The following is a 15,450-nucleotide window of genomic DNA, read 5'->3' on the forward strand; positions in this document are numbered from 1 at the left end:
TCCCCAGTAACTTCCCTATAAAAACTCTGCCATAAAAGAAGTCAGTACTCCTCAGAGTTCATTTATGTCACTATACTGTAATGTATATATTCTACTTTAAATGTATAGCTTACATAACAACTGTATTTATTTTGAGAGCAATTTTATTTATCTCAGAGCATCAAGTAATTACACACACTAAAATATTTTAAGTACTTTTGTTAAATGATTCACTAAAAAGTACATATAAAGAACCTATATTTGTGTTATAACTAGAATAAACACTGTCTAGGTTGCAGCAAAATTGGATATTTAGAATTTAACAACAGCAGACGGTCTGGTGTATATTATCCTTTACCCTCAGCTAATATTGCTTCTTTAATCATCAAATAAACAAAGGCAGATCAAACAGTGGGAGAAGCAAATACTGGGAATATTATATACCAGACTTATTCACTCTAATTTTTTAAATCAGTATACTTTAAATATTTATGTCATAAAACCATCTAGCAACAATTCAAAATGCTACTGCATATGCATAATTAGAAAGAGAGTATCAGCACTGTTAGAGTAAACAAGACTCTGGAGCAAATACATACATGCTCATTTCTTCAAGTCTTTACTACTCTTTATGGATCGCCTACAAATTCCATTAAAATTTCTTTTATCCTAGCATTTGAAGAGGCAGAGGCAGATGGACCTCTGTGAATTCCAGGCCAGCCTGGTCTACAAAGTGAGTCCAAGACAGCCAAGGCTCACAGAGTACCCTGTCACTGGAATAGGGGGAAGAAGCCTGCACACACAAAACAAAACAACCAAAAGAAAATAAAACAAAAATTCCTTAAAATTAAAATACCTTATTTGCGATGAGAAAAGTATAAAGATTCATTCTTTAATCAGCCAATTTTGAAACCATGGATTCCCTCCCTCCTCCTCCTAGAAGTATGGCATCCATGATTATAGACACAAGATAAAGTAATCCAATTTGATTTTCATTCCTTTTTATTAGCTCTAGTTTATATATGAGAATATGACATACAATGCAGGAGAAAATATTTTCATAATTGTAACTCTTTGAGAGGTGCTTTCTAGGGAACAATTTTAAGTTGAAAAATTAAACAGTCATACCAGCACTGAATGAAGAACAGATCATCTGAACTCCAGGCCGAGGGCGCTCTGTAAATTTTGTAGGTCTTGGACTATATTGAAAATAAAAATAATCATTTAAAAATATCCTAATGAGGTATAAGAAACAATCCCTTCTAAAAAATTGATCTTGAAAAAAGTAAGTAAAGGATGGCTATTTCCCTAAAAACATCAAAATCAAAACACTATCAGCAACCCTTGTAAAACAGTAGAGATATACTCAACAGTTCACTCTGGATACATAAAATCAACCAGCACATGGAACAATCATAGTCATTGTCATCTAGAAATGAATTATACCCACTCTTATCTTAATCAAACTTAACAAGGTTCATATACTAGAAGAGCAACATACAAATAGATAAGGAAATAAGCTAAATGTAAATTTGAACACATTGGTAAAACAGGTGTCACCTCTGTGGGTTAATATAATGCTGCTAATTAAACTTTTCCTTTTTGCTTAAAGTTATGTGTTTGGGGAAGGGGGCAGCATATGAGTATGTGCGCAAGCCAAAAACGCATGTATGTGGAAGGCAAAAGCTGACAATAAGTATCTTCCACAAAGACTCCACATCAGTTTTGCAACAAGATGTCTTAGCTCACTAGATCTCAGACTGACAAGCCTTGATACCCAGCAAGCCCCACCTGTCTCTGCCCTAACCCTGTTCCCTGCCCCTGATGTTAACAGATACACCTCTATGTGCATCTTTTGAAAGAATGACTGTGCTCCAAACTAAGGTCCTCAGGCTTGCAAAGCAAGTACTTTACCAACTGAGCCATCCATCTCCCCAGCTCTTGTTCACCTGCTAATGTAACATGATAAAATATTCTTTCAAAATACAACTTATCCTTTATACTAAAGCAAATCTGAAAGCAATGTGACTCATGTCAACAATAAAATTCCTTTGAAATAGTATGATTCACATAAAATAAATTACATTCAACTAAATTTATATTAATTATAGCTATACTACAGATCTTTTAGATTAATATTTGACATATGTTTAATGTTACAATCAACTATGTTGAAAAAATAAAATTACATTATAGATTTTAAGTATGGTAATAGTTCTAATGCATGTAAAACTACTGTGCATATAATTCTATGATAATTATATTTAAAATCCTATTTTTACCTATTTTTTCTAGCAGAGAAGAAAAAGCAGTAATAATTAGGGCCATGTGTCCCAGTACGCTAACTGTAATAATCCACAGCAGTTTGTGATCATTTAGGAAACAATAAATAATACAAATAAATGGCCCTTAATCCCAGCTCTTGGGAGGCTGAAGCAAGAGGGGCACTCAGAGTTGAAGCCAGCCTGGGTTACAGAATTAGTTCAGGACAACATGGGTTATAAAGTGAGAATCACATTTTTGAGAAATGGTCTTAGCTATGGGAAAACCATTTATCTTTCTTTACTTCACTGTCTTATGTCAAAAGATTAACTGTTTGGCCACCCTAATTTGATAAACCAAAATTTAAAAATTCTTTTAAATTATTTATTTTATTTTTGTGTGAATGTTCTTCCTGTAAGTATGTATGTGTACTATATCACATGTGTGCTGATGCTTCTAACAGTCAGTGCTGCACACTGGACTGCCTGGGCCTCTAACATGACGTGAAATGACGTATGACATGATATGACATGAAGTGACATGATATGAGATGTGACAATGGCAGAGTATGATGTGGTGTTCTTAATTACTGAACTGTCTCTTCACCCCGCAAACCAAGACTAACATAGGTAAAAGCAAAACTGTAAAATGCTACTGTGGAACATGTATATCTTATCTTAATGTAGCATAATAAAACATCGACTGTTTTCCTAACTCTAAAATAAAATCTAATGTTTACAACTAAGTACTATAATTTAAATTATTCTTTTAAAAAAACAGGATTAGCTACGCTAATATATTCTCAGGAAAAAAACTAAGCTACTTAAGACAAAATTATACAATGCATAGACATGTAACTAAAACACATCCTTTAAGAAAACAACTGGGCCAAAGACAAAGATAAATAAAATCAAAATAGTTATGGGGGAGGAAATGAAGGATACAGACAGAAATGGTGAGGCATAAAAATGAATGAGATTAGTTAAAAAAAAAATATCAAAGTTTATTTCTGTTATTTACTCATGGAAAAAAGTAAATATATTCCCATTGTTGATATTTTTATACTTTCAACCAGTAAATGCACTTGTTTTATAAGATAAAATAGAAACTGACTTTATTTTAAGGGTTCCAGCATCCCAAAGCCAAAAGCAAATAGTGCCATCTGCCCCAGTAGAAGACAGGTATCTCTTTGAGCCACTGCACAATGGTGAGAACTGAAAAGCAATCACAGGGAAAACCGTCTTTACAAGAACAGAAACAGTCCAAATAATAAAATCCTCTTTTAAAAACCAAACTAAAAGAAACTAATAATAATAATAACCAGAAACACAGAATTCACCAAATTCAAGATTGCTGTCATTAAGACTCCATACAATTAGTAAAGAAACAAAAATTACTTCATAAAACTTAATTAAATTTTAACCAAAAAGGTTTAATAGGCCTTAACACAATTACCTGTAGTGATGTAATGGATGCACTGTGTCCCTGAAGAACAGCCAAAGGTGCACAAGTTCGAAGACACCAGACACGAATCATTTTATCACAACTTCCAGCTGCTATCATAGTATTCTCATAGTTTACAGCCATGTCTGATATTTCAGCAGCATGTCCTCTTAGAGTAGCTAGCAATCTTCCATCGTCTGTGGCCCAGATTTTCACAAGACAATCATCAGAACCCTTGAAATTAGAATAGACATGTTGATAAACTTTATCCTATGAATAATAAATTTAAATTGTAATATAAAAAATGTGTTATGTCCACATATCAACAACTAGATTTTAGGCATTGAAAACTATTAAATTTTAAGTACTATTCTTCTTCCTAAATTTCTTATTTTATAAGTCAGTCACTAATTACGAACTGTATAGCCACAAGCAAACAAGAGGAATAAAATGTAGGTAACAATAAATCATTCAAAGGTCCACAGCCACTATCTACAATTAACTCTATCATCAACCTTACAAAAGAATTTGAATTTCTACAGTAAAAATATACTTAATTGCAAAACAAATATATCATACACTGGTTCCTATTATCATGTTATTTTGCTATACAAGACTGTAAAGTATGGTAACGGACAAGTTTACTATCACTGACCTTCAGCTAAAGTTGTATGACATCAGCCAAAATCACCATAGAAAAGTAGGCCTGGTTTTACAAAGCCAATAAACATCAATGGAATTATTTGCTTAGCTTAAATTCAGTAAGAAATTGTTAAGGAAAGAATTACAATTTCATATTCCTAAACAGAGATGAGAACTTCTGGGCACTATTTATTATTTTTTAATATAAAAATCTTAAGCATATAAAACAGCACAAACTGTGTCATTAATTGGCATACAATGATTCTAGCAATTCAAAACTTATCAGTGTTTCTCCCAATTTAAATTAAAATAGAAAACAGCTACTTCCAAACCGCTGGATGTTTCGCAGGATCTCGCTATACTATGGCTCATGTAACCATTTTTCTAAGCGCTTCCAATCTAATGCTAAAAAAGATAGAGAAACCCAAATCATCTTATCTCAAGAGACTCTATAAAGGCAAGTAACTCACCCAAGTTTTCTGTTTCATAACAAATAAATACAGCTATGACGTGTACATAATCACAGAGTACTGGAATCTTTTGGATGTGTATTAATTCATACTCTGCCAGCACTGCCTCAAATATTCCCCTACTTAAATACAAACTAGTTGTGGTTGAGACCTGAAGCAAACTAGAAAGTTACCAAGTAGCAAGCAGTCTGCATACTAATGCAGAATATGAAGCAATGGTGTGAAAACAAATATGTGATGATCTATGATGAACATCAAGCAAGTGAGTACCAAGACTAGATGTATTTTTAAAAAGAGTACTTTGTCATCAGCATAAGTGAGGCTAGAAAACAGAAAGCCAGTTCAAAGTTGGTAACACGGTTAATAGTAAAATGAGTAACTTGTTTCTAGAAAAGTAAAAAGTAAAACAGTAAGTTGTTACTAGAGCAGAAGAAAAAGATCAATAGGAGGAATAATGGGATAAGAATTCCATCTGCAGGGTTGGGAAGTTAGCTCAGTGGTACAGCACTTGCACAAGGCCCTGGGTTCAGTCCTCAGCTCTGGGGGGTGGGGGGGGGGGGGACCAAGAGACAAAGAATTCCCCCTGCAATTCTGTGGGAAGTGAAGTAAGAATGCAAACGTTGACTTCCAGAAACAAAGTTTCCCATCATCTAGCACAAGAAGAAAATGGTAAATACTTGCTAAATATAAAAAGGCTTTACAACACTTATTTGATTATGCTCTTTCAATTCTATAAACTGAGTCAACTCAGTCACTCCATTCATCTTCCAAAACAATGTTAACACTTTCCATTATCTAATTCAATAAGGAATTATATTCAAAAGCATATATACAAACCATGTATTGCCTCTTTCCATAATCAAGATGTAACAACTAATTACAAGACACTTGCACTGCATAGCTATTCTTGAGTAATGCAGAGATGATTTAAAGTGCTTGCAAAAAGATGCAGGTTATATACAAATTATATGCACTTTTATATAAGCAACTTGAACAACCTTAGAACTTGGATGTCCACTAAGGACCTGGAATCAACTACTCTAAAAAGCAAGAGATGGCTGACTATATTTGATCCTGACTTGAATTTAATCACAAAGGTGAAATTTTAAGTTAAAGCCACATACATATAACACAACACAAAAGCAAAATACCTGTAACTTTGCTTCCAAATGTTGGTATGGCACACTGTATTCATATGAATCTTAATAAGTGTTTGCTTTAAACTATATTACAAATGTTTCACAGGTTTTCCATGTTAACAAACCATGAACACTTCTGGGCTACTGATTAAAATGTCAGCTCTAGCCAGGTGAAGGTGGCATGTGCCTTTAATCCCAGCACTTGGGAGGCAGAGGCAGTTGGCATCCTGTAAGTTGTAGGACAACTTGATCTGCAGAGCAGGAGAGCCAAGGCTATACTGAGAAACCTTGTCTTTACAAAAATGATGGAGGTGCTCCTGCCACCATCTTTTCACAAATTAAACCTAACAAAAAGTCTTACTGTATTCCTGAGTTTATTATTTAATAATTGTACAAATTTAATGTTACTTTATTTCATCTACTTAAAATCTCTAATACATTATCAAAGACCTATCCTTGTCCCCACAAAACTCTTGACAGAATTTCAAACGGAACATTAAGTATTCCCTAAGCAAATTCTACCTCATGTATTTAACTTTTGATCAGTAATTTTAAAGGAAATCTGAAAGAAAAAAAAAAAAAATCAACCAAGTTTGTTTAAAATTACTGTAAGAAATACAATTAACAGAAAATAATTAACAAGAAAAGAACACAGACTATTGAGAAAACATTTTTAACATGCATGAGTGTTGCCTACATGTATGTTTGTGCACCATGTTCATATAGTACCAGCAAAAGCTGGAAAGGTGCCCGGTCTCCTGGGACTGGAGTTACAGGTAGTGTTAGATACCATGTGGGTACTGCAAATCAGACCCAAATCCTCTGGAAGAGTAACCAATGCTTTTTAACCACTGAACCACCATCACTCCAGCTCCCAGAAAACATTTTTTAAAGAAGAAGAAACTATATATGATGAAATACTTGTGACTTTTTTTATCTCAACATGTGGAAGACGGAAAATGACCCCAACATCATCCTTGGCTACATACTAAGTTTGAAGCCAACTCAGGCTACATGAGAATCTATCTGGAAATTAATAAATAAAGCATAGGGGACGATGAGATGACTCTCGTAGACAATGAGTGTGGGTACTAGCATCCACATGGTGGATTCCAACTGTCTCTAACTCTAGTTCTCAGAGATCTGACACCCTTCATGGCACCAGGCACGCACTTGGTGCACATACATACAAGCAAGCAGAAACACAGATACATTGAAGAGAGACCCCCATCCCCCCCACAAAAAAAACAAAAACAAAAAACAAAAAAACAAATAAATGTACTATAAATGTGTTTTATGTATTTAGTGATGCTCACTAGGAGTTAAACCCAATATACTGAGTCCTAAAAAAATGCTCCTCTGCTGAGGTACAACTGCAGTACCATAGACATGTGCTTTACAGAACTATGGAAGGTGAGTTGAAAACTGACTAAAAATTATTCTTTAAATTTATGAAACTGTTGATCAGAATTTAAACAAACTTCCTGTCCTTAAGCCTAATTCCAGCACCACAAATGATACTAAGGTTAACTAAAACTGAAGAATAAGACACCAGACTCTAATAAAAGGAAAATACTAAAACCATATTTGGTATTAAATAGGAACAATATTAAATAAATAGTTAAAAGGCTCAGTATCAACATGGTATATATTAAAATGTATGAGCAAGAATCAAACAAGACTAGATTTTATTCCCAAAAGTCTAAAGCACAAGTAGCCGTATACTGCTGAAGCCCACAACCACTTCAAACTCAGCTGCTGTCTTTGGTGAGGCCTATGACTAAAAGCTGAGCTACAGTAAGAGCCTGAGATCAAGGTTGGAAAGTCACAATTTGGCCTATTTCAGCCACTAAGTGAGAAAAGGCTCAAGGAAGCTATTGTGGAGGTCAGGAAGGATATACAGTCACAAACCAAAAAACAGATCTCATCAACTCTACGGCTAGAGAGGCCTGAGACCATGGACAGTGAAGATCAACTTCTGTAGCCATTCATCTATACATAACTGCTACAGAGCCTAAGAACTGTTGCATGGCTCCAGGGAAATGACTGGGGGCTTGGGAGGAGAAGCATGAAGGCAGGTCTGTCTTGATAGGCTTGGAAAAAATCGGCCAGATCAAACAGTAACCACACCAGCAGTAATGATCTGATCTAGGGAGTTTCAAGAGGGCGAGCAATGAAAAAGAAAGAAAAGAGGGTAAGCAAGCCAGGCCAGCTCTCAGACTGCAAATCTAAATGTGGCCAGCAAATGCCCCATATATAATATAAAGCAGGAAAGGCAAGAAGACACAGACAAGTCAGGCGTGCATTAGATACTTGTTTAATACAGATGCATCACCAGTACAATCCGAATGAAACACATGCGTCTGCTTGTTCAGCTGATACTCCCAACCTTCACATGGGTAACTGGCCATCTCCAATCTGAGAACCGAGGAAGAACCTGCTCCAAAAATCTCATCCTTTTTCTCTTACTACACAGACCAGGCTGGCGTACAATTCACAGACCCATCTGCCCTACTCCTGGGCGCTGGGCTTAAAAGCTTGTGCCACCAAGCACAGCCACATTTTTTTTTTTAGATGTATTTCTGTTTCATATCATTTTTTTTCAAGTTTTTTTCCAATTCCGCTTTATATATTTCCTGGTTTTATTTATACTGTTTTTATTACTGAGCACTATTTATTATTTTACCTTAACTTTTAAAAAAAATATAGCCTTTAATCGGTCCCCCATAATATTCTGCCCTTGTCATTATCCTTTTCCGTTTTATATTTAACTGTACACTTGCTCCATTTTTCCATTTTTCTGGCCTCCTCCCTTTACTTCTTAAGAAAGGGTGGGAGGAGGAGAGGGTGACAGATATTGCAAAATGAAAGCATATAAAGGACAATGGGGGGGGGGGGGGTCTGAGTCAGTGAACAAGCCAAATGGCAGAAATATAGGAGAGGAGGGTAGCAAATTAGAACAAAATATATTTATAAAAATGCCATACCAGAACTCACTTCTTTTATACTACTTAAATATTAAAAGAAAATAAAATTTAAAATGCATGCAATGAAGGAGCATTGAAAACAATTATTAAAGCAAATCCAGAAAACATATGTAACTAACCACAGCAAACAAAAACAAATAATAAATAAGTAAAACAAGCACATGAATATTATTTAGAGAGATAGGAAAGGAAACAAAAGAACAAACCAAAAACAGTGAACAAAGTTTAGAAACACAGTTGAATAAAAAAAGTTAAGGTCCATTTCCAAAATCAACAGTGAGAAAACATGTAGTATGGCCATACTGACTGCCAATGTTTTCTTCAGTGAAGTAGCAATGCAGAATAGAAAACAGTAGTCATCAGCTACAGGAATACTACAATCAGATTCCAATGAAACGCACACCTAATCTGGAAGGCTTCACCTAAGGAAAAGCAAAGGTGCTAATCGCCTTCATTTTAACCCAGTAAAGTAGCTACTAGAGAATTTCAAGTAACAAAACATGTGCTTTAGTCTGACCCTGCTAGCTTCTGCTGTTTCTGAGTACTAAGAAGCTACAACAGAAGGTCCAGGATAATGAACAAAACTTAGTTATTAGCTTATAAGTGACAATGACAGCAGATCTCATTGCAAAGAAGTAGTACTAAGAATTCATAATTACAGGGAAGGCTATGATAAAAGAATCTGGTTGAAATTTTATTTGGGGGTTCACTTTAAATCCAATTATGTTATATAGTGTTAATCTCAAAATAGCATGGAAGAGCATAAGTAGCTATTTTACTCAATAATATATTCATAATTACTGGAAAAAGTGCTCATTACAATGTTTCTACTAGTCTATTGTCACTAAACCTAGAATAAGCCGAAAATTGGTACAACAAAAATTTTATGCACCCTTTTAGCTTACCTAATCTTTAAAACAAGATACCACATTTAGTGGGATTTTAAATTATTATTTCAAATCCAGGCATGGTGGCGCACACCTTTACTTTCAGCACTCAGGAGGGAGGCAGGTGGATCTCTGTGTGTTCGAGGTCAACCTGGTCTACAAACGGAGTCCAGGACAGCCAAGGCTACAAAATAGAAACCCTGTCTCGAAAAACAAAAACAAAAAACCAAAACAAACAAAAAACCCAGTCAATCAAGAATAGAGACAAAGAACGTAAAATATACTTTTATCCTGAAAAAAATTATAGAGTACAAAGGCTTGATTAAAAACACTGGGCTTTAAACAAAACTTAGGTTTGCCCAAATCAAAGAAGTTGATTTAATGTAACCTTTAAGTTCACTTATTCTAGTGCTAAGCTTGAAAACTCCAATATCATACTAAAGAAAAGTGCCTTAAAACAGATTGTTACTCTGGAGTCACTGTTATATATCTAATTCTTTTAAGGATTATATAAAAGTGGTGGTATTAATAATTTCTCCCTCTTACCATGCAGCTAGATCTTCAATTAAAGGCAAAATGTCTACATAATATTGTTTACAATTTCATGAAGACCCCTATAAATGGCCATATTTCTAAAAAATAAAAAAAAGGTCTTAGGGACAAAACCCATGGCAAGAGAACATTCTCCTGGGTATAAGTCTCGGCGACACACACCTGAGAAGGCATCTGGCTGTGCGCTTCTGAGGAAGGAGATTTCTAAGTCTCATATGGCTTTCTATTGTGTAGCATACCAGACTTCTGATTTTCCTCAAGCTTCAAATAAATGTTATATCTACCACATAAAAAATTCATTAAGCTTCAACACAAAGCCATAAACTACATAAATCTGATGCGCAAACAAAAATAGCCAAAAATCTATATTCACAAATTTTAAGTACTTTCTAGAAAGCAAGTTTTAATGTAGTGATTTTTACTTATTAAAAGGAAAGCTGCTTCAGAACTTGATAGTTATTTTTCATATGGCTTATTCAGTAGATATTCTAGTCTATATAAATGATATATTTTCTAAATTCATTATGTTTGCTGTTAAAAAACAGAGAACTAGAGGCGACAAGTATAGGGACTGGGAGATGACTGTGTGTTAAGAGTTCTTCCTGAGTTCAGACCTCAGCGTCCACTAAATGTTCGGCCAGTCCCTGTAACTCCAGCAGCCTGTAACTTCAAAGGGGATGAGGACAGGGGGATCACTGCAGCTTGCTGGATTCTAGCCTATAAGAGAAAACAAGAGCCCCAGTTTCAGGGAGAGAGAACCTCTTCTCAATAGAACAGCTCAAGAGTGACAGGGAACACAGCCAAGCTCTTTTGGTTTCTGTGCATGAGCACTCCTAAACATGTACATACTTATACATTCACATCACACACATAAACACATGGTTTTCTTCAAGTGACAAGTATGCAACATATTAAATGAAAATAGTTAATATGATAGAGAAGTGAGTGATGAAAGTATGACTCATGTTTGCGCAGGCAGAAAACTGTAAACAAGGGAAACAGGGCAACTTCGCCAAGACGACCTTAAGAGTAAAATATAAGCCTGTAAAATCTTTCCCTGACTTTAAGGGATCAGGAATTACACATTCCAACAACAAACTATCATTCTGACAAAACAAAACACTTTGATATCTTAGAAAATAGGTTTTCAGTAAAAACAGTCTACTCTCTGACAAAATAACTACAACTATAGTCCTTCTCTTATTGAGGACTCCATGAATCAGTGGTCTCACCTCTTACTGTCTTAGAGTAAAGTAAGAAGCATGAATGTTAACATGTACACCTCAACTTTACTTTCTTACTCAACCTAAAAAGCACTTGGTCTACAGTCTGAACTAAAAACTGTTTCAATTTAAAAACAAACAAAAAACCTTACTATTATTATTAAGAGTCCATGATGGGTGTGTGTGTGTGTGTGTGTGTCTGTGTGTGTGTCTGTGTCTGTGTCTCTGTGTGTGTGTGTGTGTGTGTGTGTGTGTGTGTGTCTCTCTCTCTCTATGCTAGGGGGTGGGGGGAGGGGGGAGGAATGGCCACAAAGCAGATCTCAATAGAACTCTGTACAGTTGATTCTCTTCCTCCACTTTTACTTGGGTTCATGGGATCACACTCAAATTACAAACTTATAAAACAAGTTCCCTTACCCACTGAGTCATCTTATTGGCTACCAAATTGCTTATTATTTATATATAAACTGTTTTAAGAAAAGCAGCACCAGGTTTCTGTTTGCCAATCTATTAAGACTTTTGTTTCACTTTCCTTAAAAACTAGCCAAAAAAAGCAGGATCAATCACTCCATTCGGTTCCATTTTCTTGTGTTATTGTACATCAATACCAGCAACACTTAATCAACTTAGCAATCATCATGAGCTCTAACCCTAACATATTAGCATGCTCCTTTCAAATACTGGAAATTCAAAAATTCCCATTTACTTGAAAGACTACTATAGTTTTCAAAATTCATAAACCTTTTCTTTAACTCTGTAATATCCACTCAATTAAGCTAAGGTGTTACTTCTCCAGCAAATTCCTTTACCATTTTCTATGGTAAGGCTTAATTAGGAACTTAATCTAATATAACTTATTAATTTAGGTATCCTCTATCAAGAAGTTCATACTACACAATATCATTGCTGTACATTTACTACTTGTGAACAGATGTCTTTCAAATTTTATACCTCCAATTCTTCGAATAGTGATTGGTAAAAAGATCCAAATTCATTAAAAACAAAAAACCAATCCCCCCCAAAAAACTCTGTATTTTTTACTGTAACCTTTAGTAAAGGAAGCATTTTACATTCCTCTGCCTTGATCTCAATGGAAAAGAAATACATTTTAGCTTTCTTAAAAGTTCTCGTCGTCCCCCCCCCCATCTCTATCTCTATCTCTCTGAAACACTACATGTACTCATTTTATGTGCCTCGCTGGCCTGAACTCTCTAGTAGAGCCAGGCTTGGCTCTGCCTCTGGAGTACTGGGAATAAAGGTATTCATCACCACACCCAGCTAGAATCTCTTGTCTTTTGTGTTCAACGAACTTTAGTATTGTTGCCTTAATTCTAAGAATTCATCAACTCTGCTTTTCTTTCATAAACATATTTTCAGGCAGTGATTCTGAAACCAAGTAAAAAGGTCACAAGATTAAGCGAGAATTAGAAAGTAAAATCTAACTTGATAATGTTATCTCCTTTCTTTAAAAAAATATTCTACAAGGAAAATATTAATTATAAAAACACCATAGCACAAATTAACAATAGTTTCCTAACACAAAAGTTCACTTACCAATTACAAGGATTTCCTCTAAAACTTTTCATAGCATTTATAAACAAGAGTTTAGGTTGGAACTTAGCTCAGTGGCCTAGGTCTTAAGTTCAAATTCTAGCATCACATAAGCATTTAGAAAGATAAATAGGCAACATTTGCTTAAGCCTGCCTAACAGTTAATAGCTGTAGGTAAAATTCAATGGCTTCTTTTCTGTACCCGTAGATAGGTGCTAATCATGTGCATTGTTTCACATACTCCCACAGAAATCCCGTTTTGATGTTACTATATTATTCATCCCCATCTGCCCTTAAGACGGGTAAAGCTGTAACAAAGAGCTGCTCTTATCCCTTCGAAAGGCTTTCAAATATACCAGCACCAACAACTCAGTATTAAAACTGAAAGCCTTAGAATACCAAACACATGAAGAGAAAATATTGGTTAGTCCTTTACCAAATTGTTCTTTCCAATAAATTTTGGCAACCTGCTGACATATGAATCTTTTGTTGGTCATAAACTACTGTCACAAGCTTTACCCATCCCTCTTCAATTTTCAAGACCAAATTTTCAAACAGATACCATTCCAGTATATGGTGTGCTTCTAGCTGAATGAGAAAATGTCTATCATTAGCTCAGCTTTGCACAGTAGATATAAATGTGCTATTACCCACTGAAGTGATAAATACATAAATAAAGGTAATTGTAAAAAAAAAATAGGTTTCACAGCTAAAGAGATGGCTCAGAGGTTAAGAGCATGTACTAAAACCAAACCAAACCAAAACACCAAATCCAGCTAGCTCCCATCACCCATGAGGCTACACACACCTGCCTCTAACTCTAATTCCAGAAAATCCGGCACCTGGCCTTTGCAGGTGCATGTGCACACAGGTACATACAAACACACAAGTACAGACACACACAAAAATACATGTAAATAAATTAACAATACAAAACCAGGCTCTCTTAGCATTTCTACTCCAAGGTACTATTTTAAAGTGTATTACTAAATCATATGAATGAAGCAGTGAATTTGGCACAACTAGCAAATTAAATCACATTTTTACAAATATCTTTTAGAGTCTAGGTAAGACCATATAATCACTATGTTACTTTTCTTCCATTTTTGTGTGCCTTCAAGTATAGGAAATAACCAGGAAGTAGTTTCTTCTTCACCTATCCTTCTTCCCCAAATAAAATGCTGAGATGTATAAGGCCAGATAATAAATAATTTTGACTGCCGAGTGACTACATACCGTATATAACCAATCTTAAGAAACTGTTTATAAGAGTAAGTAGTAGGCTAGGTTGAGCCAAAGAAAGTTAATGTGATTATCTCCTAGTTCAAATGTTGTACTGACAATTTTATTAAGCTCAGAAAATAGAGTGAACACATTATTTCATTGTTGTTTCCTTAAAAATGTTCTAAGACATTATGCAAATTTCTATCAAATCACATAATATTGCATAAAATTTGATATGTACAATTCACACTTCTTTTAAAGAAAGAATTCCCAAAAGGTAACATAAAAAAATGGAAAAGCTATGCTTTTTTTAATAATCAAAGTGCAACGTTATATGTTTTCTATTGTCAAAGTACAAACCCAACATAATATTTCTCATTATTTTAATTTATTACTGCCACTGAAGGAATTTCTTCAAACATTAGAAGTGTCATGACTTAGGTTTTAAAAGCTAGACATTAACCTATTAAATTAGTGGCAAGATTGATATTCTATTGCAATTTAAAAGTTAACTACTAATTTGGATATAGCAAGTACAAAGCAAATATCTATTCTTCGTGAGTTTAACAATCTACATGGAAGGTTAAAAATTTTAATTTTGTTTCATAAGAAAAATGGAAATACAAGGTGAAAGTAGAAAATATTGATAGTGGGAATCGAGTACAAATGCCTGGTGGATTAAAATTAATTTTAAAAAATAAGCAAAAATTCTTTCAGATGTTCTTTTCTTTAGCTGTTCTATAGATAAGTGAATATATAGGTAATTCTCAATATATAAGCAAATTTACTTAAAGAAAAACAAGTAGAATCTATAATCATTATTAATTTAATAAAATTTAGGAGCTGGAGAGATGGCTCAGTGGTTAGGAGCACTTGCTATTCTTGTAGAAGAACCTACGCTTGATTCCTAGCACCCACATGGTGGCTCACAATCATCCATTAACTTCATCTCCAGGAAATCTGATGCTTTCTTCTGAATCACATGGGCACCAGGCATGCATATATACATGAAGGAAAAACACTCCTATCCATAAAAAAAATAAAATGAATAAATCTTTAAGTTAGTAGCAATTCCCCAAAGTCATAAATGG

General features: G+C 34.7%; 1 protein-coding gene across 3 annotated transcripts in view; it reads right to left on the reverse strand.

Annotated features, from left to right (window-relative positions):
• The window catches only part of Phip (pleckstrin homology domain interacting protein), a 115,411-nt gene that overhangs the window by 66,532 nt on the left and 33,429 nt on the right, over positions 1 to 15,450 (reverse strand). For all 3 annotated transcript variants that reach the window (XM_051140243.1, XM_051140244.1, XM_051140241.1), the window contains exons 8-10: positions 3,697 to 3,918; positions 3,355 to 3,455; positions 1,108 to 1,178 (exon numbers count right to left, since the gene is read on the reverse strand). In XM_051140243.1, the coding sequence (XP_050996200.1) occupies positions 1,108 to 1,178; positions 3,355 to 3,455; positions 3,697 to 3,918 (394 nt within the window). The remainder of the gene's footprint in view (positions 1 to 1,107; positions 1,179 to 3,354; positions 3,456 to 3,696; positions 3,919 to 15,450) is intronic.

This window comes from Acomys russatus, chromosome 32 (assembly GCF_903995435.1).
Source record: "Acomys russatus chromosome 32, mAcoRus1.1, whole genome shotgun sequence".
Lineage (NCBI taxonomy): Eukaryota > Metazoa > Chordata > Mammalia > Rodentia > Muridae > Acomys > Acomys russatus.